The sequence below is a fragment of the Pholis gunnellus genome (assembly GCF_910591455.1).
Source record: "Pholis gunnellus genome assembly, chromosome: 18".
Lineage (NCBI taxonomy): Eukaryota > Metazoa > Chordata > Actinopteri > Perciformes > Pholidae > Pholis > Pholis gunnellus.
Window position 1 is genome coordinate 20764810 of NC_136545.1, and position 27461 is coordinate 20792270.

Below are 27461 nucleotides of genomic sequence, written 5' to 3' on the forward strand. Positions count from 1 at the left end.
GTTGTAGTGATATGAAGAGAGAGATGATGAGGAATAATCTGAGGGAATCAGGGGAGCATTAATGCTCACTGAAAGGAGTGCTGAGCACAGGTTAGGGTCCTGTTAGCTTTCTGAAGGAACACCGGGTTTTTTTTGCAGGGTGTGATTGAAATGCAGGGATACGGTACAAGGGTTTGTTTCTTTGTAAGTAATTCTTTTCTTCTTTTTTTATTTTTCATATTTTTTTTGTTATTTGTTTGTTTCTTTGTTATTTTTTTTGTGTATTATTATCATTTATTTTATTTTATTTTGGGGTAAAGATTGCAACTCTAGTGTCTGATCTACACTCCGGAGCAGAAGGTGGCGTTAATGCGCCAAATAAAGATGGATGCCAACCGCCGTAAAACCAGAAGAAGAAGAACGCAGCAGCACTGTGCTTCATAACAGTTGTGCTCCTGAAACCGAGAAGAAGAGCAGCCATGGCAGCACTATTAGGAGCTAGGAGAGGTGAGTACACGAGGAGACAAGTCATTATAACAAGAGACAGTACTCATACATCAAACACAATGCTAGCCTTAGCTAGGTTAGTATATGTTAGCTTCGTGTGGATAGATACCGGAGATACCAGAGTGTTATCAAACCTAGTTAGCTTAGCTTGCTATGTAACCAGTACACACACTGGTATATCAATATACATATGTTTAATTAAACACTACAAACATTAATGTTCGCCAGCTTTGGTTACTGTTAAAAGAAAAAAGAAGCTAAATGTTAACGTTAAACATAAACATAGTTACATGACTGATGAGGAGGAGGATGAACTTTCACCTAGTTAGCATGAGGCTAACTAGTGAGCTAATGCTGCCTTCAAAGACACAGTAAAGTAGAACCTCTGATGTAGTACAGTAAAGAGTACAATATCTACCTCTGAGATGTAGTACAGTAAAGAGTACTAAGTAGCAGAACATGGAAATACTCAAGTAAAGTATGTCGAAGTTGTACTTCAGTACAGTACTTTTGTAGTTTAATTCCACCGCTCAGTAAAAGTATTAGAGGAAGAAACAAAATACACATAAGATGTAAGAGTACTACATGCTGATGAATCTGCAGGTTTATTTGTATCTAATTATTATCAGAAAGCCCAGAGTGACGTCATCGTCTTCAGTTATTGTTGACGTTAAACCTCTTAAGTCTCCATTATGACCAAATACATTTAACACATAAAGTGTGTTAATCCTCTGTTGTGTTTCTCTGCTCTCTGTTTAGTCTTCTGTGCTGACAGCCAATCAAATGTGACGTCGTATTAGATCAGTCTGTCAATCATTACAGTAAACACTGAGGGTCACTTCTGTGTCACCGTGAGCTGACATGACCCGGACCAGTGGGTCGAGGGTTCAAATCCCCCGAGAGACGAACTGGATCTGATCACAGCACATGTTAGAACGTATTATTAATATAGATAGATATTTCCTTTATTAATCTTAAAGGGGAATTATTTTCACTACAGCAGAATTTATAGATACAGGTAAAGCAATAAAAATAACCGAGTAAAAAATATTAAATATAAAATGCACAATATATACATTAAAATAGAATAATATTAAATTCACTAACTAAACAATAGTGCACCTTTTTCATGAGTGATCAGACAAAAACTGCTCGTCTCATTGAATTAACAATTAAGTATGAAAAGAAACTAAATTATCACCTTTTTTAAACAAAAACACAAAATAACAAATGAACCACAATATTTTTTTCTTCTTCATACAAATAAATACAAATTCCTAATAATCATAAATCCTTGTCTGAATGACCCTGAAGTTATATAATTATCCACTTTCATATATTTAATTAATAGAAAATATTCCAGGTCTCATTCTTTTAATTTCTTGCAGCATTATTTTCATACTTTAAACACACAATTCATGACGGATGAGGAGTCAGAGGATCAATACAGTTACTACATTTAATCCACATTTCATCGCAGTCCAGCCAATCGCTGCAGAGACGTTTCAGTCTGGACTAAACATCGACGACTCTCTATTGTATTTATGTATTTATTTATTGTATTTATTTATTGTATTTTCCTCCCTCAGCTCTCGGCTGGTGTCTCTCTGGTCGTAGAAGTCTGTCTCAGCTGGCCGAGCTGCCGGAGACTCACCAGCTCCTGAGACAGACCTGCAGAGACTTCGCCGACCGAGAACTGACGCCCATCGCTGGCAAGCTGGACAAAGAGCACACATACCCTGCTAAACAGGTACACAGACACACACACACACACACACACACACACACACACACACACACACACACACACACTTTAATAGTGACTCTTAAGTTGAAATTTGATCCAATTTGATTTGGTTCCATCTCGTGTTTATCAGGTTTAAGATAAGAACCAATGACATAGTTGCCCAGGTTCTGAAGAGTGAAGCCGATGCTTCATGTGTTAAAGCTGCATTCTCTCTAGTGTCCACCAGGGGGCGTCTCCTCTGGTTGTATAGAAGTCTATGAGAAAATGACTCTACTTCTCTCTTGATTTATTACCTCAGTAAACATTGTAAACATGAGTTTATGGTCTCAATCTCTAGTTTCAAGTCTTCTTCAATACAGCATGATGTTCATTTAGTAAATGATGGTCCATTTAGAGTCACACAGACCATAAAGCAGGGGATGCTTTAGGGGCGGGGCTGTAATAATACAATTAATAAGGGGCGTGTTTTATAAAATAAAATGTATTTACTGTGAATAAAGTCATGAACCAATCATTCTTTAGGCCAGTATTTATTGTTTTCCGTGTTGTTTATGTTCTTAATGGGTCCAGATCCAGGAGCTGGGAGCGATGGGGGTGATGGCCATCGAGGTCCCAGAGGAGCTGGGAGGAGCCGGGATGGACTACCTGGCCTACAGCCTGGCTATGGAGGAGATCAGCAGAGGCTGTGCCAGCACGGGGGTGGTGGTGTCTGTTAACAATGTGAGTGGGTCCAGCAGAACCAGAACCTGTGAGGGGTTCTTAGTATTATTATTATTATTATTACTAAGCTGTGGTTCTGCTCTCAGTCGCTCTACATCGGACCGATACTGAAGAACGGCACAGAAGAGCAGAAGAAGACGTGGATCACACCGTTCACCACCGGAGAGCAAGTGGGCTGTTTCTGCCTCAGTGAGCCAGGTGAGCATCACACACACACACACACACACACACACACACACACACACACACACACACACACACACACACACACACACACACACACACACACACACACACACACACACACACACACACTGAAGCTGGCGTCAACGTGTGGGTCTCTCGTATGTGAAGCACGATACGCGTCCCTCCACCTGTGTGACTTGTGATTTTTAATCTCCAGGTAACGGCAGCGATGCGGGCGCCGCCTCCACGGTGGCCCGTCAGGACGGAGACGAGTGGGTTCTGAACGGAACCAAAGCCTGGATCACCAACAGCTGGGACGCCTCGGCCGCCCTCGTGTTCGCCACCACGGACAAGAAGCTCAAGCACAAGGCACGACGCGTCACCTTAAACCGGAGAGACGAGGAGTGGATTTGTTTCTATTGACCGCTTCTTGTCTGCAGGGCATCAGTGCCTTCCTGATCCCGATGCCTCACCCGGGCCTCTCTCTGGGGAAGAAGGAGGACAAGCTGGGCATCAGAGCCTCGTCCACCGCCAACGTCATCCTGGAGGACTGCAGGATCCCGCTGGGCAACATGCTGGGACCGCGAGGGGCCGGGTTCAAGATCGCCATGGTGCGTCTTAAAAAAGACTCGGTCGTCGTTATGTTTCAAGATCAGAGCTGAACGAGACGTTAAAATGTCTGATGAAAGTAGCACAGAATGCAGCGCAGCTTCCTGAATATCAACATTCTAGAGTTTCAGGAAATGAAACAGTTCCTTCAACAGAAAACACGTCCGTGAACCAGGAAACTATTTAACGTCTTTACTTTTATTATCTTTACCAGGAACGTGTCTCATCGTTCAGGAAGAATTCTTAGGAGAGTTTTCATAATTTCTCTTTTTTTTGTATGAATGACTTGTTTTTGTGTTACAATGTCTGCAGGATATAAAATAAAAGGCTTTTATGGGGTCATTTTGTCCTCAGGGGTCTGTACTTTATATTATAGACTTATTGTAAGAGCTGAGGATCGACATCAACAACATGCTCCAAAAATGTAACGAGGGTTAAAAACAAATAAAAACCGTCTCCTCTCTGCACCGTCAGCCCTCCAACACACACAACAACAATCAAAAAGTACTGACTTTCTGCATAAATGTGTGTATTTTACTGTGAGTTTGTTTTGTCCCTCAGCAAACCCTGGACAGCGGGCGTATCGGCGTGGCGGCTCAGGCCCTCGGCATCGCTCAGGCTTCTCTGGATTGCGCTGCGGACTACGCTCACAAACGCACCGCGTTCGGAGCGCCGATCGGCAAACTACAGGCCATACAGGTGACTCTTTAATAAACTACAGGCCATACAGGTGATTCTTTAATAAACTACAGGCCATACAGGTGATTCTTTAATAAACTACAGGCCATACAGGTGATTCTTTAATAAACTACAGGTGACTCTTTAATAAACTACAGGCCATACAGGTGACTCTTTAATAAACTACAGGTGACTACAGTATTAGGCTACTACTATGTTTAAACTACGATACTTCTTCACCTTCATCTCCTTCACCTCCTCCTCTTCTTCCTCGTCCTTCTATAGCAAATATAAGTACGGGAAAAAACTTGTCATTGAGACACAGCGATGTTTGTTTTCCAGTCAGTTGCATTGTGGGAGTTGTAGGATCCAGTGTTTTTGGAACTTAAGTCCGAACATCTTTACTCGTCTTTGTCTTTTCTGAGTCTCTTTAATTCAATGTTTTTGCTTCATTAATGACTGTTAATGAATCGTCTCATCGTTGAAACACTCAACGTGTTTTTCTCACGTCTCTTTAGTTCAAACTGGCCGACATGTCCGTGGCCGTAGAGAGCGCTCGTCTGCTCATCTGGAAGGCTTCACTTCTCCGAGATTCAGGGAAACCGTTCACGAAGGTACGCTCTGCTTCTCTTCACCAGCTTTAACCTGCTTTAACCAGCTTTAACCTGCTTTAACCTGCTTTAACCTGCTTTAACCAGCTTTAACCTGCTTTAACCAGCTTTAACCTGCTTTAACCTGCTTTAACCAGCTTTAACCAGCTTTAACCAGCTTTAACCTGCTTTAACCAGCTTTAACCAGCTTTAACCAGCTTTAACCTGCTTTAACCAGCTTTAACCTGCTTTAACCTGCTTTAACCTGCTTTAACCAGCTTTAACCTGCTTTAACCAGCTATAACCAGCTTTAACCTGCTTTAACCAGCTTTAACCAGCTTTAACCTGCTTTAACCAGCTTTAACCAGCTTTAACCAGCTTTAACCAGCTTTAACCAGCTTTAACCAGCTTTAACCAGCTTTAACCTGCTTTAACCTGCTTTAACCAGCTTTAACCAGCTTTAACCTGCTTTAACCTGCTTTAACCAGCTTTAACCAGCTTTAACCTGCTTTAACCAGCTTTAACCTGCTTTAACCAGCTTTAACCTGCTTTAACCAGCTTTAACCAGCTTTAACCTGCTTTAACCAGCTTTAACCAGCTTTAACCTGCTTTAACCAGCTTTAACCTGCTTTAACCAGCTTTAACCAGCTTTAACCTGCTTTAACCAGCTTTAACCAGCTTTAACCTGCTTTAACCAGCTTTAACCAGCTTTAACCAGCTTTAACCAGCTTTAACCAGCTTTAACCTGCTTTAACCTGCTTTAACCAGCTTTAACCAGCTTTAACCAGCTTTAACCAGCTTTAACCTGCTTTAACCTGCTTTAACCAGCTTTAACCAGCTTTAACCTGCTTTAACCAGCTTTAACCAGTGAAACCTTACGTTTTTTTACCGCCCTGTGTTTTGTCTGCAGGAAGCGGCCATGGCCAAACTAGCGGCGTCTGAAACCGCCACTTTCTGCTCCCATCAGGTAACAAAAGCAGACCGTGAGCTCTCATCATAAAACCTCCAGGTAAACCTTTAAGTCTCATGTTTGTACTTTCTAAAAGGCGATCCAGGTTCTGGGGGGGATGGGTTACGTGGCCGACATGCCGGCCGAGAGGCACTACCGCGACGCTCGCATCACGGAGATCTACGAGGGCACCAGTGAGATCCAGAGGCTGGTGATCGCCGGCCAGGTGCTGAAGGAGTACCAGCGGTAGACCACGTGGACGTTTAACACCTCGACAGATAAAGAGGTGCATTGTGGGGTTTATAGAGCGAAGACGACGATGCCGGAGTCCAGAAGGAATTCAGACGACTTTAGGTTTGCATTAACTCTCTCAAAGGGAATTTAAGATCTTCAACATGGAGAGAAACAACTTCAGACTTTGCAAGTACGTCTCCGGTTTAAAGGGTCAGTTCACCTTTATTCACAAAAAACATGGAGATCGTTTCTGTAGTTTCTTTCTTGGGGCTCAATCTGCCGGTCTGGTTTCTGCTTCGCTCTCTCTTCTCTTCTGCCAAACTTCCACCAGAACGATCTTTATCTGACGTGAGTTCCTCTACAGTCAGCGCGACGCACACGTTCAGTCGGTGTCATTGTTTTACAGATAAACATCAGAAAAACAAAGCATGTTTCTAAGTTTTCTTTGTGATCAGAGTAAATCCTCTGATAGTAGTCTGTACGTCTGTGTGTGCACTGCTGACAGGAGCTGATCACAGATCATTCTGCAGACTTTTAATGTAGCCGAGCCTTTTTAAAATGAGTTCCTGTGAGAGCTGCTCACCAGCAGAGGGCGCCGGAGAGCCTTCAGGTCTCTGTGACTCACTTCTGATTCACTCCCATCAAAACATTCGTCTCTGGAAAATACTGCAACGTGAGCTCTAGTTTCAGATCGACTGATCGACTGATCAGGTCGTCGGTGCGAGTTTATTCTTGAGTGATTGTAGTCGATGACGTCATGAAGACGGTTTCTGATGTTTGACTAAAAACACACGACGTCGTCTTTATTGGGGCTGAACTCACAGACGCCTTGTGCCTCAATAACTTGTACATATTTTAATGTAATTTATTGTGTGCAGATGATAATAAAAACACAATTACAAGATGTAATACTCTGGATTTGATTTCAACATTAAAAACAAAGTTTATTTCAGTAAATCAGACTTTATTTTTAATGAACCACAAAGTGAGATTAGTGTGTTTTCTTTGGGAGTAACTCGGTGTTCCTTTACTGCACAAGCTAACGCGCTCCGGAGCGTCTTCTTCATCAGTTCATCGACATAAAAATGATTAAAAACACTCACTTTGCTCTGAAGACGGATAGAAACTCCGACACCTATTTATAGACTTCCTAAACTTACTCTTCTCAATGTGATTTAAGGGGGAATCGGGTGGAAAAACAAGATTTCACCAAGATCATGTTAACTAATTCATCTGTGGACAAAAAGATGGATCATTTGTTTGTTGTTGTAATACTCATTTTCGCCACTAGAGGCTGAAGTGCACCACTACACCATGTACCCTGCTTTATGGTCTGTTTGACTCTAAATGGACCATCATGTACTAAATGAACATCATGCTGTATTGAAGAAGACTTGAAACTAGAGATTGAGACCATAAACTCATGTTTACAATGTTTACTGAGGTAATAAATCAAGAGAGAAGTAGTCATTTTCTCATAGACTTCTATACAACCAGAGGAGTCGCCCCCTGGTGGACAGTAGAGAGAATGCAGCTTTGACACGTGAAGCTTTGACTTTTTGTCTCCTCGTGTGATCAGGACTTAAGTTAATGTTCTAATTTAAAGATTCTCTGTTCTTTTAGCTCTGATTTGACTTCATGAAACATTTTAATTTTTAGGAGCTTTTGTTCGTCTTTCTGTGAACCGGTCTTTGTGTTTCTTGTTGTTCCTTGTGAGGTCCTGATTGCTCACTGGTCCAGATTCAGGCCGAGCTTCCTGAATCTGATTGGTCTGCTGGCTGCATTGTTCCATCGAGGTCGTGTGAACCAGAGTCCTGATTATTTTCTGGCTCTTTTGTTCATCACACAAAACAAAGTACATTTAAAAAAACATAACATGAAACTCAAAATGACCTCGTTATGGAGGTGAGATTCAGCTTTTAATGGTGAATAATGAACACGTTTATATTTCATATCACATAAAACAAGCAGACGCGTAGATGGTTTTTTGTCTTTATTAGAAAACTTATATAAAAAATGACAGGAAGTATAAAAACACTGCATGTATTAAAAATCACTTCTTTGATCCCAAAGACCTGCTCACTGTGGGAACCAGTCTCTAGACCAGCACACTAGACCAGTAGGCCTACAGTCTCTAGACCAGTCCACTGGGAGAACACAACAAATATATTTACAATGAAGATCTGCAGCCAATCAGAGGCCGCGCGCACAAACTGAGCAACCTGCACGATGAGAAATCTTAATTTTTAAAAGCACACCAGTGAACCAGTGAGCCGTCGCGTGCAGATTAAAACCCGTTAGGAGCTTCAATAAAACAGCCACGTGCTCTGAATGACGCTCAGCAGAAGTTTCCAAAAAACAAAAGTCCCAAATCTATAATGAAAGTGGATTCAAACGTAATGCTTCTTGTCGAACTCCCCGTTGGATGTGATGGTCTTGGTGGGCGCGTACTTGATCGGGTACGCGCCCCGCGCCCCCCTGGATAAGGAGCAGACCAGCAGCGTCCCGCCGAGCAGCAGCAGCGCGGTGGCGGCCCAGCCGATGTAGATCGCGGCCCCGATCTCGCGCTTCTTGGACGGCGGCACCTGCGGGTCGTGGAAGTCCACGATGATGTTGTTGGCCATCCAGCAGAGCGGCACGAGCACGAAGAGCCCGCTGACGATGTACAGGACACCCCCCACGTTCACCACGCGCGCCTTCACCGTCTCCTCCTGGATACAGTTGGTGCATTGCGCGCCGGCCACCGTCACCGCGAGCGCCACGACACCGAGCACGGCGGAGATGACCGTGAGGGCGCGCGCCGTCTGCAGGTCCCCCGTTAGGGACAGAACCGAGTCGTGGACCTTGCACTGCATTTGGCCCGTGCTCTGCACCACGCAGGACATCCACAGGCCGTCCCAGATGGTCTGCGCCACCACGATGTTGGAGTCGATGAACGCGGTCACCTTCCACATGGGCAGCCCGCACGCGACCATCACCAGCAGGGAGCCCGCGAGGCACAGCGCGAGGCCGAGGAACTCCAGACACGCGGCGAGCATGGTCCTCCCGATGAAGATGATGAAGAGGTCTTCTTCTCTGGTTGGTGATGCTCTGCGCGCGCTCAGCCTTGCCTCCGGTCAGTGAGAGCGTGCGCTCCGGGGCGTTCCATTTAAAGGGTCTCCCGTCAAAACAGAAACTTTTTGGGGGCCAATCAGCAGCCGAATGCGCGTTTGCCTCAGCCAATGAGGAGGCGAGGTCTGCAGGATCAGCTGCAGCATCTCTGACGCACACACACACACACACTTTACGCGTGCACGTTTACGCACACGGGTGAGGGAGTAGTTACCGGTTTGGACCAGCTGCTGTGTGAGCCTTCTGGGAGGAGGTTTATCTGGAAATCCAGCTTCTTAACTTGACCCAGCCCAGGGAGCAACTTTCTGTGGAAAAGATGTTTTACAAGTGAAAGTTTCTTCATCAAAGTTCATCGTCTACATCGGGCAAATAATATGATGTCATTATTTTAAAAGGAAACTAAAATCCACCTCCACATTTCTCAGTTGAAAAGCCAGTATTACAAATCCTAAATATCTTCTAATAGTCGGTGAAAAACCCTTCAAATGCCTCATAAACAGATATATATAAGTATACATATACGTCATATAACACATCTTCAGTTTACACTTACAGGGCAAAGAAAACGTGACACGTATGCAAAGTAAAATATTCGTTTTGATGACCTAAAAAAGGCAAAAATATATCTGTAAAATGTATAGATATTTAAAGTGAACATCTATACATTTTTTTTTAACTAGTTTTTAACATCTTTTCACCGTCAAAATGCTCTCTGGGATGTTAAACAGTATAATACTGTACACAGTTTGTACAGCAATGTTTTGACCCTCTTCTTGTTCACACATCACTTTGTTCTACTTTTTCTGTGCTGTATTTTAGATGTTAAATGGTCTAAAAAACTCACTTTTATAACGTTGGGCTGCAGCGACCATAGAGACATAAAGTCATCCAGGAGTCAAAGCTTCATGTGTTAAAGCTGCATTCTCTCTAGTGTCCACCAGGGGGCGACTCCTCTGGTTGTATAGAAGTCTATGAGAAAATAACTCTACTTCTCTCTTGATTTATTACCTCAGTAAACATTGTAAACATGAGTTTATGGTCTCAATCTCTAGTTTCAAGTCTTCGTATCAGAGACACTTCAGGAAGGAGACGACCCACCCGTCAGTTTCCTGTTTCCATGTCACCACATGCCCCGCCCCCTTTTAAGAGATAAAGCGACCGGTCCATTAACTCCTACGGGAGGAGTGAACATGAACTTCAGACCAGGACGGATTCTTCCCATCCACAGTCACCAAAACTAAGCTCAAGCTAATCTTCATAATGCTAAATAAACCACGCCCACTTTTAGGCGTGGTGTGTGTGTGTGTGTGTGTGTGTGTGTGTGTGTGTGTGTGTGTGTGTGTGTGTGTGTGTGTGTGTGTGTGTGTGTGTGTGTGTGTGTGTGTGTGTGTGTGTGTGTGTGTTTACTGCAGAGAAAGTGATGCGTGTCGATGAAAGCTGGACCACACCTTCTGTATTTCCTCTCAATCCTTCAGTTTTAGTCATGAAGTTCATCTTCCTTATTTAGACAGAAGGAGCTGAATCAGACCTCTGGTATTTATGACTCATTGCAGATAAACAGAATCTAAGTTGGAGGAAAAAATTCATTATTTAAGAAAAACTATGAGCAAACTGGAGCGAAACAGATCAATATATGTTATAAGATTATAAGATGACATGAATTCAGGATTTTCAGAATAAAGCGCAGAGGCAGCAGGTGTTGATCAACATGCTGACAAACAACATTCCTGCAGAAAAGAACACAATCAGGGTCTCCGTCTGGAAATCTCATTATATCATGGGCGTGCACACACACACACACACACACACACACACACACACACACACACACACACACACACACACACGTGAGGGAGAATGAAGTCATGACGTTGCTTAGTGCTGCAGGTGAGTGGGTCATGAGAACATCTCGTCTTCATCAGTCAGGACTGAAGTCGCTGCCAGCAGAGTGATTGAAACAATAGTGTGTGTGTGTGTGTGTGCGTGTGTGTGTGTCCTCAGAGGGCCAGATGTTTCCTCCTCCTGAGTGTTTACAGATACATAGAAGATTCCTCCAGCTCCGTCTGCTCACTGTTGAGATACGTTTAGATCACGAAGCATTCTGTGAAGATTAAATGATTATGAAATATATTTAATAAATGGAGGAATTGAAAGTTAACTGGTAAACTAAACGAGTCTTTACTAACTCCACTAAACTCCAGCTGAACTCTTTGCTTCAGCTCCACCATAGAAATAGAGAGAGTAGAACACTCTGGTCATGTGACTAGTTCAAAACAAAATGGCGTCCAGCATTGAGTAACAGAATGCGTTCGCCCGCTACAGTTCTTTGCTACGGTACGTTTTCTTCACTTCACTTTATTTACCTTAACTCAGCTCGATTCCTCTGAACTCCACTTCAAATCCACTTTACTTAACTTAGCTTCTTTTGATTCAGCTCAACTTCACTTCACTTCACTTTACCTTACTGACCTGCACATTCACTTCATCACTCAGCTCAGCACCAACTCACCAACTCAACTGTACTTTGATGCTGCTCCACTTCATTTCATGTCTCTTCAAGTTCCTACTGGATTCAGCTCCAACTCCACTTCACTTCATCTACAGCTCCTGCTTCACTTCACTTCATCTACAACTCCTGCTCCACTTCACTTCATCTACAGCTCCTGCTCCACTTCACTTCATCTACAGCTCCTGCTCCACTTCACTTCATCTACAGCTCCTGCTCCACTTCACTTCATCTACAGCTCCTGCTCCACTTCACTTCATCTACAACTCCTGCTCCACTTCACTTCATCTACAACTCCTGCTCCACTTCACTTCATCTACAGCTCCTGCTCCACTTCACTTCATCTACAACTCCTGCTCCACTTCACTTCATCTACAGCTCCTGCTCCACTTCACTTCATCTACAGCTCCTGCTCCACTTCACTTCATCTACAACTCCTGCTCCACTTCACTTCATCTACAACTCCTGCTCCACTTCACTTAATCTACAACTCCTGCTCCACTTCACTTAATCTACAACTCCTGCTCCACTTCACTTCATCTACAACTCCTGCTCCACTTCACTTCATCTACAGCTCCTGCTCCACTTCACTTCATCTACAGCTCCTGCTCCACTACATTTCATTTCACTTCACCTCATTCAGCTCCACTCAATTCTGTTCAACTGCTATTTTACTTCACTTCACGTTTACTTTATTTTTGCTTTACTCCATTACAACTGCAACTCCACTTCATTTCACGTCCCTTCACTGCACTGCGTACTCCCCTTTACTTTACTGAACTCAACTCCAAATTCACTTCATTCAAGTCAACCGAGCTCCACTTCACTTCCCTTCACTTCACACACGTTATAGAATGACTTGTTATTTTTGTTTGTAGAATACTGTATTTATTCTGTAACAAGTATCTGTCTTCCCCTTATTATTAAACAACTTAAAATGGACTTTTAACTTATTAATTATGTAAAAAACATTTAAAGTAAACTTAACGTGACGAGCTAACTTTAAAATGAATGAATATATAATGATCATCCAATAATATAACATAAAACCTTATGAAAGGGTCCATCCTGCGTGATGAGTGCTTTTACTACATACCAATAGTAGTTACTGTAGAATACATGTACTTTACTGTGTTGTACTTCTATACTTCTGTACTCATTATATTCATTATGTTTGCAGAAGCTTGTTTACAGAATAAATAGGAGTCAATATCAGAATAAATCATATTTAATGGCTTCATTTCCACATGATGAGACTGTGGTTTGTGTGTGATGCTGAGTGTCAGGATGTCCGGCCTCTTATCACGTCCTCTTCGACTCCATTGTTCTCTGAATGTTCCACATCAACTCCTTTTATTATCCACAGCGACGTGTCACCTGCCGCGGCCGCTCGGCACTGCGGAGGCGAGAGGCCTTGACGTTCTGTCGAGTCGTGCGTTTGTCCGGTCGCAAAATATTTGGCAAGTGGTTTAATTCAGAGATGCCTTTTAATGTGTGTGTGTGAGAGAATAATATTCACATACCGGTACGTTTACAGTGAGAGCTGGTCATCGTGCTGAAGCACAGAAGGGACTCTGTGTTTAATGGCTTCACAGCTTTAACAAGCCGTTGACTCAGTGGAGGAAATCACAGCTCTAGAAAGTCATCAGCCTGCTGATAAGAGACACACGTCCTTTAATGTCCTGTGTGCCTCCTCTCCTCCTCTCCTCCTCCTCCTCCTCCTCTTCTTCGTCCTCTTCCTCCTCTGACTAACTGACTGAGATTCCACCTGCTGGAACAAACGGAGGACGTGACACATTCATGTCGCTCGTCATCCGGAGACGTCAGCTGTTCTTTGATCATCAGGACGACACTGAGTTCAGCCAGTTCAGTGGTTCATCAGTTCATCAGTTCATCAGTTCAGTGGTTCATCATTCAGTGGTTCATCAGTTCATCAGTTCATCAGTTCAGTGGTTCATCATGTTATTTATTAACCAACATCTTCCAGAGTTTACTTTCATCTGATTTTGTGATCGTTTGAAACACTTCTTCTATGACAAATGATTTAATATTCATCTTTATCAGTTAATAACATAAAAACACACGTTTACGTTTATTACAACGAGTCTGAAATATTATTTTATGTATAAGTTTGACTTTAATGATGATGAACAAGACTAACTGCTTTTTAGTTTATTTTAGGGTTTGCCTAATTTATATCTATATATACTTATATACACACATACATATATATATACATATGTGTGTGTATAATTATATATATATATATATATAATATAAATATATATATAAATACTCGCAGGGCCACTTGAGCCTCAAGGCGTTGAATATTTTAGTGATTAAAATAAATTGAAAAAATTGAATTTCTGATTAAAAAGGCATAAAATAAGCACAAACATGTCTCTCGTGAGACGTCCATCTTTAGTACATTTACTGTGAACCAGCTCACTGGCTGCTTCGAGTCCCTTCAGTCCCTCGGCTCCTTCATGAGGACTTGTTGTGATTTCCGGAGCCATCAGCTCACTTCCTGTTTGTAACGACACCATTTCCTGTCTCTGTGGAGCGCAATCACAGAGATAACGTTAAATACACGTTTGTTTCTGCCTGTTTGTTTGTTCTATTTGTGGGGCAGCACGTCTGTGTTTGTCCGTCGGACATGTTTCTACCTCAGACATGAAGAATCTCTTTCTCCGGGTTCTTCCGCACATTGTGACCCACAAACCTTTACTAACCTTTACAAACCTTTACAAACCTTTACTAACCTTTACAAACCTTTACTAACCTTTACAAACCTTTACTGACCTTTACTAACCTTTACAAACCTTTACCAACCTTTACTAACCTTTACAAACCTTTACTGACCTTTACTAACCTTTACAAACCTTTACCAACCTTTACTAACCTTTACAAACCTTTACTAACCTTTACTAACCTTTACAAACCTTTACTAACCTTTACAAACCTTTACTAACCTTTACTAACCTTTACAAACCTTTACTAACCTTTACTAACCTTTACAAACCTTTACTAACCTTTACAAACCTTTACTAACCTTTACAAACCTTTACAAACCTTTACAAACCTTTACTAACCTTTACTAACCTTTACTAACCTTTACAAACCTTTACTAACCTTTACTAACCTTTACAAACCTTTACAAAGCTTTATTAACCTTTACAAACCTTTACAAAGCTTTACTAACCTTTACAAACCTTTACAAACCTTTACAAACCTTTACTAACCTTTACAAACCTTTACTAACCTTTACTAACCTTTACAAACCTTTACAAACCTTTACTAACCTTTACAAACCTTTACTAACCTTTACTAACCTTTACAAACCTTTACAAAGCTTTACTAACCTTTACAAACCTTTACAAACCTTTACAAAGCTTTACTAACCTTTACTAACCTTTACTAACCTTTACAAACCTTTACTAACCTTTACTAACCTTTACTAACCTTTACAAACCTTTACTAACATTTAAAGTTTAAACATTCTGCAGGAGAGATGAGAAGCATGTCTTATAAAGATCGGTCCTATAACATATTAATAATTATATTTAAAAAGAAAAGAAAAAGTTCAAAGTTTGCACAATTCATCAAAGTTTCATGACAAAAAATATAGAAATGTAAAATGTAGGAGAAGAAACACGCAAATCTGTTTTCTCTTTTCTTTGCTTTCTTTGGTTGTAAGTTAATATATTTCAGTGAAACGAGTCAGAAGTTTAGTGGAACTGATCTGAAACTAGAAGCTTTGACGTCAGAAATAAAGAGTTTTATCTTATAAACTTATAATGTGTTTATTTAAATGTCAAATCTTAGTCTGAGAAGTACCTGAAGCTTTCACATTAATGCAGCAAAAAGTACAATATCTCCCTCTCAGATGTGGAGGAGTAGAAGTCTGAATAAATACGAGAGTTTTCTCCTCCCCCCTCCTCCCCCGTCTCCCTCCATTGTCCCTCCAGCAGGAAAAGGAGAAAACGCTCGTTCACAACAAGAAGAACTTCCTGCTGAGGCGACCAATCAACACGCAGCAGATGTGATGAGTTCTTCCTGTTTCTACAGCTGAGGTCAGTGTCAGAGATTTACATCCAGCCTGTGGGGAGGAAGTACTCATACACACGTAATACACAAGTAGTACACACATAATACACATAATACACACGTAATACACACGTAGTACACACATAATACACGTAGTACACACGTAATACACACGTAATACACATGTAATACACAAGTAGTACACACATAATACACGTAATACACACGTAATACACACATAATACACATAATACATACGTAATACACACGTAGTACACACATAATACACATAATACATACGCAATACACACGTAATACACACGTAGTACACACATAATACACATAATACACACGTAGTACACACATAATACACGTAATACACATGTAATACACACGTAATACACACGTAGTACACACATAATACACACGTAATACACACGTAGTACACACATAATACACATAATACACACGTAATACACACGTAGTACACACGTAATACACACGTAATACACACGTAATACACAAGTAGTACACACGTAATACACACGTAATACACAGGTAATACACACGTAATACACACGTAATACACAGGTAATATACAGGTAATACACACGTAATACACACGTAATACTCAGGTAATACACACGTAATACACACGTAATACACACAGTATACACTCATACACACGTAATACACACGTAATACACACGTAATACACACATAATTCACACAGTATACACATACATGTACACACAGTGAGCTCATTCTTGCTCCTAAATAACTTTCATATTACACATATTTTCTATCTATTCGTCCGTCTGGCTGTCTGTCTATATCTATTTTATATATACAGTATATGTATATATATTTAAACATATGTACATATATATATATACACATATGTATAAGTATACATACCGTATATATAGAACAAGGTATATAAAAATAGCACTTAAGAAGGAAATAAAAAATGAAAGCTTAATTATATTTACAAGGAAGTTAATGCACTAACATATATACACATATACATACATATATATATATATATATACATGTTTATATACATATAAACATGTATATATGTATGTATTTATACTTTATATATACATACATATGTATACAGTATAAAGAGTAAATACTCAGAGGTCCTTGTGGCCGTTTAGGTGGGGGGGGGCCTCTCATTGTCTGCCCCCCCCCCAGCCTGAGAGCTGCAGCAGGAAACAGAGCCATAATGGCCGCCTGCTCCGTTCTCCAGTCTCACGCTCTCATCATTGTTCCTCAGCTGTTAGAACACAATCTCACCAAACCTCATGTTTATATATATATATATATATATATATAAATATATATATAAATACATTTATATATACAGTATATATATATATATATATATATTAGTCCCTGTTATTGATCTCTGAGGCCTGTGGTCGATCAGCAGCTGAAGGAGTTCACTCCTCCATGAAAACTCTCACTTGACTTATTATTTAATGAATGAAGATCAAATCAATACAAGTTGTGTTGTGTTACTGTAGATGTGACCTCAGACCAGTAGAGTTCACACACACACACACACACACACACACACACACACACACACACACACACACTCACTCACACACTGTTCACACTGGTGTGTCACACCGTAGTGTTGGTGGGTGGCATCTCACACAGAGCCACACAATGCTGCATTGTTGGAGGATATTTTCTCTTAAAACACTGAGTTCCTAACAGGAAGTCGACATTCAGAGGCAAATAAATAAACATTCATCTTAAAGCTGGAGGGAAGAACTCTTTCTTTAACCACCAACTCCCTAAATAAACATCTAAATATCTAATAATTTAAATATCTAAATATCTAAATATCTAATAATCTAAATATCTAAATATCTAAATATCTAAATATCTAATAATCTAACAGGAATCTAACATTTAAGATCATGTAGAAAGGTGTCAGCTGAATTAATCAATAATTGTTATTTGTATTATTTGTATTATTATTATTGTTATTATTATTATTATTATTATTATAGTTCATGTTATTATTATTATTATTATTATTATTAGTAGTAGTAGTAGTAGTAGTGTTATATGTATTACTATAATTAATGTTACTATTATCTCCGTATAAGCCCGTGTTGTGGGTCGGAGCTCTACCGCCCCCTGCTGGTGCTTCAGGTGAACTGCAGACAGAGTCACAGACCCGATCCTCTCATTGTGGTCCAGTCTGATGCGCGACAGACAGCACGCGCTCCGGCGTCTCAACACGACGATGAGATCACGATGATTTGGTGATTTAATATTATCATTATTATTTTACATCAACACTGCGCACGTGCCTCGCTGCTCTCGGACGCGTCTTCTCTCTGCAGCGCTCGTGCATCGATCGTTTTGTTAAAGGGACTCCGGACCCGCCCCTTTCCTCTCACAGCATCCGACCACAGAGACCCGATGACGGCCAACAGCAGGTACAAGAGCCGCGCGCCGCGGGCAGGTAAGTGATCACCGCGTCACAGCTTTAATGGAGCATCGATTATTGATCATTGATCATTGATCAGTCATCTGCTCTTCTTCTTCATCTTCTTCTTCTCCTGCTGGCTGCCTGCACGTCTGTCCTTCTGGTCCCGGATGTCTCCTGGAATGTGTCTCACTGACTCAGAGGATGGAGAGGTAAGAGACACGCGCAGGGGACAAAGGTGTGTGTGTGTGTGCATTTGAGTGTGAGGGTGTGTGTGTGTGTGTGTGTGTGTGTGTGTGTGTGTGTGTGTGTGTGTGTGTGTGATCCCTTTGTTGTGGTGCACACAGCAGTCTGTATATTTAAATGTGTTTAATGAGCTTTTATTGATTCTGGTTCATAGAAGTTGTCCGTCCTCACTTCCTGGTTTCCGGTTCCTTTCGTGTGAAACATCTGTACACACATCTGTAAACAAGAAGAATCACAACGATTAGTCGAACAATCGATGACACAATCCACTGATTACTAATGTGTAGTTGAGTTTTTCAACTGAAATCATCTCAACATTCAGCGATTCCAGCTGTTTAACGTGTTTTTATTCATCATGTGTGATAATAAACTGAATATATTCACTATCTTATGGACAATTAGATGCTCTAATAACGACAACTAAATGTATTTTACTTCACAGAATCAATCATCTAAAAACTCAAATGTTCTTTGAACAGTCACAATAACGATATTTCAAATGTTAATCAAAGTGTTTCAAATGTGGAATATTTACACGATAATAAAACTACATCTTCAATATTTCACTTCATGAGAAGCTGAAACAAGATGAAGGATTTAACGATTATCACGGATTCATCTTTTTGATTATTTTCTTGATTCATCGATTAGTCTGTGAAATCAACAAATAGTGAAAAAGTTGCTTCATATGTCTCGTTATCTTTGTCTAAAACATAAAATATTAGTTTTTATAATAATATAAAACAGTAGAAATGCAGAAAATCTTCATATTGCAGAAGATTGAATCAAAGAATATTTTGCATTTTATGGCAAAAAAATAATGAATTCAGCTTTAAAATATATAATAAGACATTTTGATATCTATATATAGATCATGTCTAAAAGATAATCAACTAAAATATATGTCAGTGCAAACTCTTTATGTCACAAGTTGAACAAAGACTCTTTAAAATCATGAATTTAGAACAAACGTGAAGCGTCTTTATTCTGAGACAGACGCCGAAAATCCCAACAGCTCAGTCAAGCTGCTGAGGCTGAGTCAGTGTGTGTGTGTGTGTGTGTGTGTGTGTGTATGTGTGTGAGTGTGAGTGTGAGAGTGTAAATGTGTGTGTGTGTGTGTGTGTGTGTGTGTGTGTCTGTGTGTGGGAGCGTCGGCAGACAAAACGTCAATATATGGAAGCAAACTAAACCAAACACCCCCACACATCTCCCCGTACTCAGCTCCTTCTGATACAGTAGGTTTTGGATGTAAAAAGCCAGATGCATGATGGGAGGAGGTTCTCCGATGTGACCTACTTCCCGTCTCCTCCTCCAGTGTTCTGTGTTGTTCCGTGTTGTTCTGTGTTGGAGCCGCCATGCTGAGGACTGAATGCTCTGGAGAACCTCAGGGCTCTGAGTGTCTTTGATAAAACATGAGGAATCATGGGAAACGTTGTCCTGCTGACCCAGAAGGCTGGGGGTCGGCCATTTTGATCTGTTGACATCAATAAAAACTAAATTATAGTCGTTTTCTGACTCTCATAAAACGGTTTAATTTCTGTCAACAAAAGAACCAAAACACAGTATCTGTACATGACTGTGTATTACTGCATTCTGACTGTGTATTACTGCATTCTGACTGTGTATTACTGCATTGTACCATAAAAACAACGCTAACTAGATAGCTTACGGTAGCTAGCTTAGCAGATCTAAGCACTAAGTTAGCTGCCGTCTCTTTATTTTTGGACTTTAACTTTTTATGACTAACCTAAATGTATTGTTTTGATTTCAATATTAATATTGATATTACTCGGACAAAAAGAAACTCTTAATTCCTATAAGTTATCAATTGTAAATTAGCATCATAGCTTAGCTTAGCTTGAAAAATGAAACCAAAAACTGTGGTTCCTCCAGCAGCGAGTCAACGGCCTCAGACCTCCATGTTAAAATGTAAAAACTGTATAAAAACAAAAACATTTTTAAACATGTTCATTTGTCTTCTGGTTTGCAGGAAAAAGATTACGTTGGCTTTGCGACGCTGCCCAACCAGGTGCACAGGAAGTCGGTGAAAAAGGGGTTTGACTTCACCCTCATGGTGGCAGGTGAGACACAACGTCACCTCTTCTGTGTGAATGCGCTAACTCGTCAATTTTCAAAGAAATTTTACATCTATACAATACACCTGTTTTTTATATGAGATGGTTCCTGATAAATGAATGTAATAAACTAAACACAGAGATATCTTTACTCAAATAAGATACTTTATTTTAAAGTCAAAGTTTTGAGTTCTATCAACTTGTTTCTCTGATAACTTAAGATCCAGACGTCTAATGCTAACGTTAGCTTAGCTTGTTTCTCTGATAACTTAAGATCCAGACGTCTAATGCTAACGTTAGCTTAGCTTGTTTCTTTGATAACTTAAGATCCAGACGTCTAATGCTAACGTTAGCTTAGCTTGTTTCTCTGATAACTTAAGATCCAGACGTCTAATGCTAACGTTAGCTTAGCTTGTTTCTCTGATAACTTAAGATCCAGACGTCTAATGCTAACGTTAGCTTAGCTTGTTTCTCTGATAACTTAAGATCCAGACGTCTAATGCTAACGTTAGCTTAGCTTGTTTCTCTGATAACTTAAGATCCAGACGTTTAATGCTAACGTTAGCTTAGCTTGTTTCTCTGATAACTTAAGATCCAGACGTCTAATGCTAACGTTAGCTTAGCTTGTTTCTCTGATAACTTAAGATCCAGATGTGCGACAACTTTAAAATCTTTAATTCGTTTGAAAACAACCGAGATCTAAAAAGTGTCGTAAAATTGGACTCAAAATTGGATAAAAAGTCAATTTCTGAAAGTTTCTGTGAGAAAACCACAACGCTGAGGCGACCAAATGAAACGCACCTTGATTTAAATGACAGATTTCTATGTTTGCATACAGTTGTAAACATTTAATGTAAAAACACAACTTAACAACGTACACAACACAGGTCGAGTTGCTTTTACACAGTTTAAGTTGCATATTAATCCTTTAATGGAGCCCAAAGTACTTCGTCTTGTCTTCATACGAAGCCACTCGAGCAGGATGTGGATGTTGTGAAGCAGCTTTCACCATCACACCTCCTTCAGTGTGTCCTGTGAAAAGGATCTGGCTCTGCTACAATATGAATGTTTCATCTTGAGGAACAGGATAAATTATGAGAGATTATCTGAATTTAATTATGTTTAAAATAATAGTTTGAAATCATTTTTGAGTCCATTAAGTGAAAACTGCTGGATTGTTTTATAATAAGGTGCAATGATTTGTCTTTTTTAAAATATCTGTTAAAAACCCTCTTTTTTAAATGTAATAATCCACTCTATTTTTCCTTATTCTAACATCTTATCATACACTTGTTTTTATTTATTTTATTCTCACTGTTATGTTCTTTTTTTTCACGATTTTATTTTATTGTTATTTTATTTTTCTGGTTGAAGCACTTTGTAATTATGTTTTGAAAGGTGCTATTCAAGTAACATGTAATATTATTATTATTATTATATTATTATTATAATGTGTTCAGACCCAGTTGTGGCGTATCGTGTTTTTATAATGTCTGGAAAGCATCGGTTTGATATTTGAGTCAAATTTAATTAAAGTCTCTCGATCTCTTGGTGAAGCGTTCCTATGGGAGTTTTATTCTGAAAATCCTGATCTTGACGTGTAGGATGTGATCACTTCCTGTACCTGTGTTACAGGTGAGTCTGGTTTGGGTAAATCCACTCTGGTGAACAGCTTGTTCCTCACAGACCTGCACAAAGACAGAAAACTGCTCAATGCAGAAGGTGAGTCCACGTACCTGCGTTTATTAATACAAGTACTAGTAGTGATATCAGTACTCTTACTGCAACAGAGTATTTTTACTATGTGGTATTAGTACTTTAACTTGTAAATGCATAGATTTTTTACTGTGGGGTATTAGTACTTTTACTATAACAGAGTATGTTTACAGTGTTCTTAGTACTTCTACTTGTAGCAGAGTATGTTTACAGTGTGTTTTAGTACTTCTACTTGTGGCAGAGTATGTTTACAGTGTGTTCTTAGTACTTCTACTTGTAGCAGAGTATGTTTACAGTGTTCTTAGTACTTCTACTTGTAGCAGAGTATGTTTACAGTGTGTTCTTAGTACTTCTACTTGTAGCAGAGTATGTTTACAGTGTGTTTTAGTACTTCTACTGCAGTAAAGGGTCTGAATACTTCGTCCACAGAGCGGATCAGTCAGACGGTGGAGATCACCAAACACACCGTGGACATCGAGGAGAAGGGGGTGAAGCTGAAGCTGACCATCGTGGACACTCCGGGGTTTGGAGACGCTGTCAACAACACGGAGTGGTGAGTGTTCGCTTTGTTTCACATCCGGTCAGTAAGAGGTCTGTTGTTTCTGTTGTCTGTTGCAGTATTGATCCGACTTCATCAGGACATTAATTACATTCATCAGCTGCATTAATAATAAAGCTGAAGTAGTTTACTACTTCCTTTTAAAAAGCTTTATTATTATTGTCCTTGTTGTGTTGTTGTTGTTTTGTAGTATTTTATATGAACTGAGGGAGATGATTGTCTGCAGTATTTGAATGAATGAGACATTTTCAGGAGATACTTCCTGTCTCTTCTGAGGATAAACATATTCACGATCACGGCTCTTGTACTTAATATCATGTCTACATGCTACCTTAAAGATGCTGCTATAATTAACGAGATCAAATACATGTTCAGACCCGTGTTGCTTCCAAAAGAAGATCTTCTGTGTAAAAACTCTTCATCAGCTGATGTTCAGCTCATGTGACACCTGGCACATAAAAAACTCACCAAACTAAATATTCACCACGAAAGGTAAAATATTCATGTAACAAACATGAATACTGAATGAGCAGGAGCCTCGCTGTTAAGGAATAGTTTCACATTATTCTTTATTTTTAGGCTCATCACATGTTCTGTTTGTAAAAATCTTAGTAACTAAAGCTTTCAGATGAATTAATAACAATAACTTTATTAATTAAACATTTTTCAAAACAAAGTTACAAAGAGCTTCACAATAAAATATATGGAAGCCCATTCCCGCCAGCAAAAAAAAATAAAAAATCCACCCCCCCAAAAAATAAAAAATAAAATATCCACCCAGAAAATAAATAATATATATATATCCACCCAGAAAAAAAAAGGTTGTTTTTTTTGGTTGTTTTTTGTAGCCGGAAAAAAGTAAAAAAAAAAAAAAAAAAAAAGATTATGAGGAATTTTTATTTTTGCTAGCAAAAGAGATTAGAAGTGCGCATGCGCTTCAGTGACGAACTCCTCACAGGTCCCTTCATCCCCTCACCAGTCTTTCCATGAAAACGACATGCAATTCTACATATTAATACTTATGATATATAACATCTAACATTTACAAAAGTAATAGTTAACTTGTGTAGAATTGCATGTCGTATTTTTTCCGGCAAAAAAACAAAAAAAAATCATCTTTTTTTTTTTTTTTTTTACTTTTTTCCGGAACAAATACGACATGCAAAAAAAAAAGAAACCATAATCTTTTTTTTTTTCTGGGTGGATATATATATAATTTTTTTTGGTGGATTTTTTATTTTATTTTACTGTCAGGAATGGGCTTCCATAGAACACGATATAAAACAAAATAAAATAATAAGTTGAGTAAATAAATACAAAGTATGTATGTGTATGAGGTAGAAACACACCACTGTGTGTTTGTTTGGCAGCTGGAGGGCCGTCACCGACTACATCGACCAGCAGTTTGAACATTACTTCAGAGACGAGAGCGGACTCAACAGGAAGAACATCCAGGACAACAGAGTGCACTGCTGCCTGTACTTCATCCCTCCGTTTGGACACGGGTACTAGTACACACAGTACACAGAGAAGTACATCAATGCTCGTGCACGTGTGTGTGTGTGTAATGCTCAGTAAAGTTCTCGTTGGTCCTGCAGGCTCCGTCCCGTCGACATCGAGTTCATGAAGGCGCTGCAGGAGAAAGTGAACGTGGTTCCTCTCATCGCTAAAGCCGACTGTCTGACTCCCTCTGAGATCAAGAAGCTCAAAGAGCGGGTGAGACACACACAGGACACACATGTCACATTAATAATGTATGAAATATGATAAATGTGCTGCAGTAGAGCCGCGATGTGAAGCCGCACGAGCTTCACGTCTCCAGTCTGTGAAGAGTCGAGAGTTCATCGAGTGTTTCTGTCTGTTTGCTCAAGAAAAACCTCCGAGAGGATAAATAACACAACTAGTCTAAGTGGGAGGCTGTGTTTATATGTGTGTGTGTGTGTGTGTGTGTGTGTGTGTGTGTGTGTGTGTGTGTGTGTGTGTGTGTGTGTGTGTGTGTGTGTGTGTGTCGTCCCTACAGCTCAGAGAAGAGATCGATAAATCCGGGATAAAGATCTATCAGTTCCCCGACTGCGACTCTGACGAGGACGACGAGTTCAAGCGTCAAGACAAAGAGCTGAAGGTGAAGTCTGAGCCCGGTGCTGCTCTGAGTCCTTTTATGTGACAGTACTTCCCCCATGACGGACGCAGGACTTCTACTCGTAATGTACATTTAATGTACTCGTAATGTACATTTAATGTACTCTTATTGTACTCTGCAGGAGAGCTCTCCGTTCGCTGTGATCGGCAGCAACACCGTGGTGGAGGCCCGCGGTCAGAGGGTGAGAGGGCGGCTCTACCCGTGGGGCATCGTGGAGGGTAAGACCCCCCACAGAGATCCATCCCATAATCCCCGTCTCTCTCGCTCTCTGTGACGTTTATCTCTCCCTGTCTCCCCCAGTGGAGAACCCGTCTCACTGCGACTTCGTGAAGCTGAGGACCATGCTGATCAGAACCCACATGCACGACCTGAAGGACATCACCAGCGACGTCCACTACGAGAACTACAGAGCCCAGAGCATCCAGACCATGACCAGGTGAGACCACGAGCATCCAGACCATGACCAGGTGAGACCACGAGCATCCAGACCATGACCAGGTGAGACCACGAGCATCCAGACCATGACCAGGTGAGACCATGATGAGGTAAAATGAGGTCGCTGCTGGCTTCCTGTTGTCAGCCTCCGTGTTGTTTCTTTCAGTAAGATGAATGCAGACCAGCGGGTGGAGAGTCCGATCCCGATCCTGCCGCTGTCCACGCCCGACGTGCAGACGGAGAAACTCATCAAAATGAAAGACGATGAAGTGAGCGACGCATCAGATGCAGCAGGTGTTACGTAAGCATGTGTGCATGTGAAGCGATGATTACGTGACTCCGTCCTCTCTGTGCTGTGGTTTCCTCTGCAGCTGAGGAGGATGCAGCAGATGCTCCAGAAGATGCAGCAGCAGATGCACGAGCAGGACCTGTGACCTGTTCATGTGACCTGTGACCTGTTCATGTGACCTGTGACCTGTTCATGTGACCTGTTCATGTGACCTGTGACCTGTTCATGTGACCTGTTCATGTGACCTGTTCATGTGACCTGTGACCTGTTCATGTGACCTGTGACCTGTTCATGTGACCTGTGACCTGTTCATGTGACGTCTGTCATTTAGGAGACAGAAATCAAACAAAGCGCAGATTTAAACCTTCGTAAAAGTCCGTCTCCTCCGTACAGAAGCTCTGACTCTGGTTTCTAAATCTGATGTAAAGTCTTTTATTTCCGCCAGCCTCTTGTGGCCGACATCAGTATTACAACAACACACTGAAAACCAAGCCATGAACACAAGAGATAGAAATATTAAAGAAATACCGTTTCTCTCTTTTTGACCTTCAGGGCTTCCGTACTTCAGCGGACGAAGAACTCTTTAGATAAAAACAGTCAATAATTCACCCGATTCTCAAAACTCTGGTCTCAAAGAAACAGTAGGTGAACAGCATGCTGGGAGATCATTTAAATAATAAACTTTGTTTTTTTTTAATTGTAGTCATTAACCAAGAGAGTGTAGTAATAGAGAGCAGATCACTTTAGATCCCAGTATAATGAGACGAATGCACCAATCATTGAGTACTTTATGCTCTGAGACTGAAACTGAATGTGTGGAACTGAGACGATGATGGTTTTATTATTATTATTATTATTTATTTAATATTTAGGACCATGAACAAAACAAAACATGAATCAACAAGATCAACATATAAATACCATATTAAAAACCATCAGCCTCTTTTGTGTGTGTGTGTGCGTGTGTGTGTGTGTGTGTGTGTGTGTGTGTGTGTGTGTGTGTGTGTGTGTCATGCATCCGTGTCCTCTGAGGAGATGAAGTGTTTTTACTCGGCATGATATTCGGTGAAGCCTCGATAAATACGTGAACTCTCGTCCTTAAACCTTGAACCATGAAACAAAGTGTTGCAGTGTACAATCATTAAGGGAAGGAGGGAAGGAGGGAAGGAGAGAAGGAAACACAATCCCTCATTCAGTACACTAATTACTTGTATAGTTTGTTTGTGTGTAATAATCAGCATCTCCACAGCTGTTCATATGATTCAATGAGACCATTGAGTTCAGTATTTAGGGCTCCAGCTCCAGATTCACCATGAAAAGACGTATTAGACCTTTAATAACAATCACAATAATAATAATTGTAATAACCTTTGTTTGTATAACACAAAATCAATGTGACACAGAAAATAAAATCTTGGTTTTCATCTAAAAGTGTCTGTTGTCTTACACCAAGAAGTAAACGTGTGCATTTTCTTCAATAATTCATGAATTCATATTTGTTTAATGTTTGTCAAATGAAATATTTTCTTTATTACAAAACTGTCAGAAGGACTCGAGGGTCTTTCTCTAATCCAGAGAAACTTTCATTCTGTGGTGATTCTGTCCCTGTGGACTAACGTGGTGGTGTTCCTCAGCACCAGACCCCTTCAGAAGACCCCTCATGTTACTGCAGCAGGTCTGACA

The 27461-nt window shown here is 40.5% G+C and overlaps 3 protein-coding genes across 3 annotated transcripts; 2 read left to right on the forward strand and 1 right to left on the reverse strand.

Annotated features, from left to right (window-relative positions):
- The first annotated feature begins 440 nt into the window (after window positions 1-440).
- acads (acyl-CoA dehydrogenase short chain) lies at window positions 441-7150 on the forward strand. The gene is made up of 10 exons (XM_079179455.1): window positions 441-486; window positions 2076-2236; window positions 2804-2953; window positions 3040-3151; window positions 3357-3508; window positions 3580-3750; window positions 4310-4447; window positions 4945-5040; window positions 5927-5983; window positions 6063-7150. The coding sequence occupies exons 1-10, from the start codon at window positions 459-461 to the stop codon at window positions 6213-6215; spliced, it is 1218 nt and encodes a 405-aa protein (XP_079035581.1). The 5' UTR covers window positions 441-458; the 3' UTR covers window positions 6216-7150.
- A 1027-nt stretch (window positions 7151-8177) lies between these two features.
- cldn5b (claudin 5b) lies at window positions 8178-9302 on the reverse strand. Its single transcript, XM_079179207.1, has one exon. The coding sequence runs from the start codon at window positions 9235-9237 to the stop codon at window positions 8590-8592; it is 648 nt and encodes a 215-aa protein (XP_079035333.1). The 5' UTR covers window positions 9238-9302; the 3' UTR covers window positions 8178-8589.
- Window positions 9303-18311: 9009 nt separating this feature from the next.
- On the forward strand, window positions 18312-25923 carry septin5b (septin 5b; the record flags this gene model as incomplete). The annotated part of the gene is made up of 12 exons (XM_079178621.1): window positions 18312-18354; window positions 18520-18530; window positions 20555-20645; window positions 22275-22361; window positions 22785-22908; window positions 24285-24419; window positions 24513-24630; window positions 24935-25036; window positions 25176-25272; window positions 25355-25490; window positions 25656-25758; window positions 25861-25923. 12 exons carry the CDS (start codon window positions 18312-18314, stop codon window positions 25921-25923), a joined length of 1110 nt encoding a protein of 369 aa, XP_079034747.1.
- Between the last annotated feature and the right edge of the window lie 1538 nt (window positions 25924-27461).

Bases quoted from the DNA above. Each gene is read 5' to 3' on its own strand.
- cldn5b (XM_079179207.1), bottom strand. From the start codon at position 9,237: ATGCTCGCCGCGTGTCTGGAGTTCCTCGGCCTCGCGCTGTGCCTCGCG.
- acads (XM_079179455.1), top strand. From the start codon at position 459: ATGGCAGCACTATTAGGAGCTAGGAGAG. The intron at 2,237-2,803 runs GTACACAGACAC...TAATGGGTCCAG, and splicing joins ACACATACCCTGCTAAACAG to ATCCAGGAGCTGGGAGCGAT. The intron at 2,954-3,039 runs GTGAGTGGGTCC...TTCTGCTCTCAG, and splicing joins TGGTGGTGTCTGTTAACAAT to TCGCTCTACATCGGACCGAT.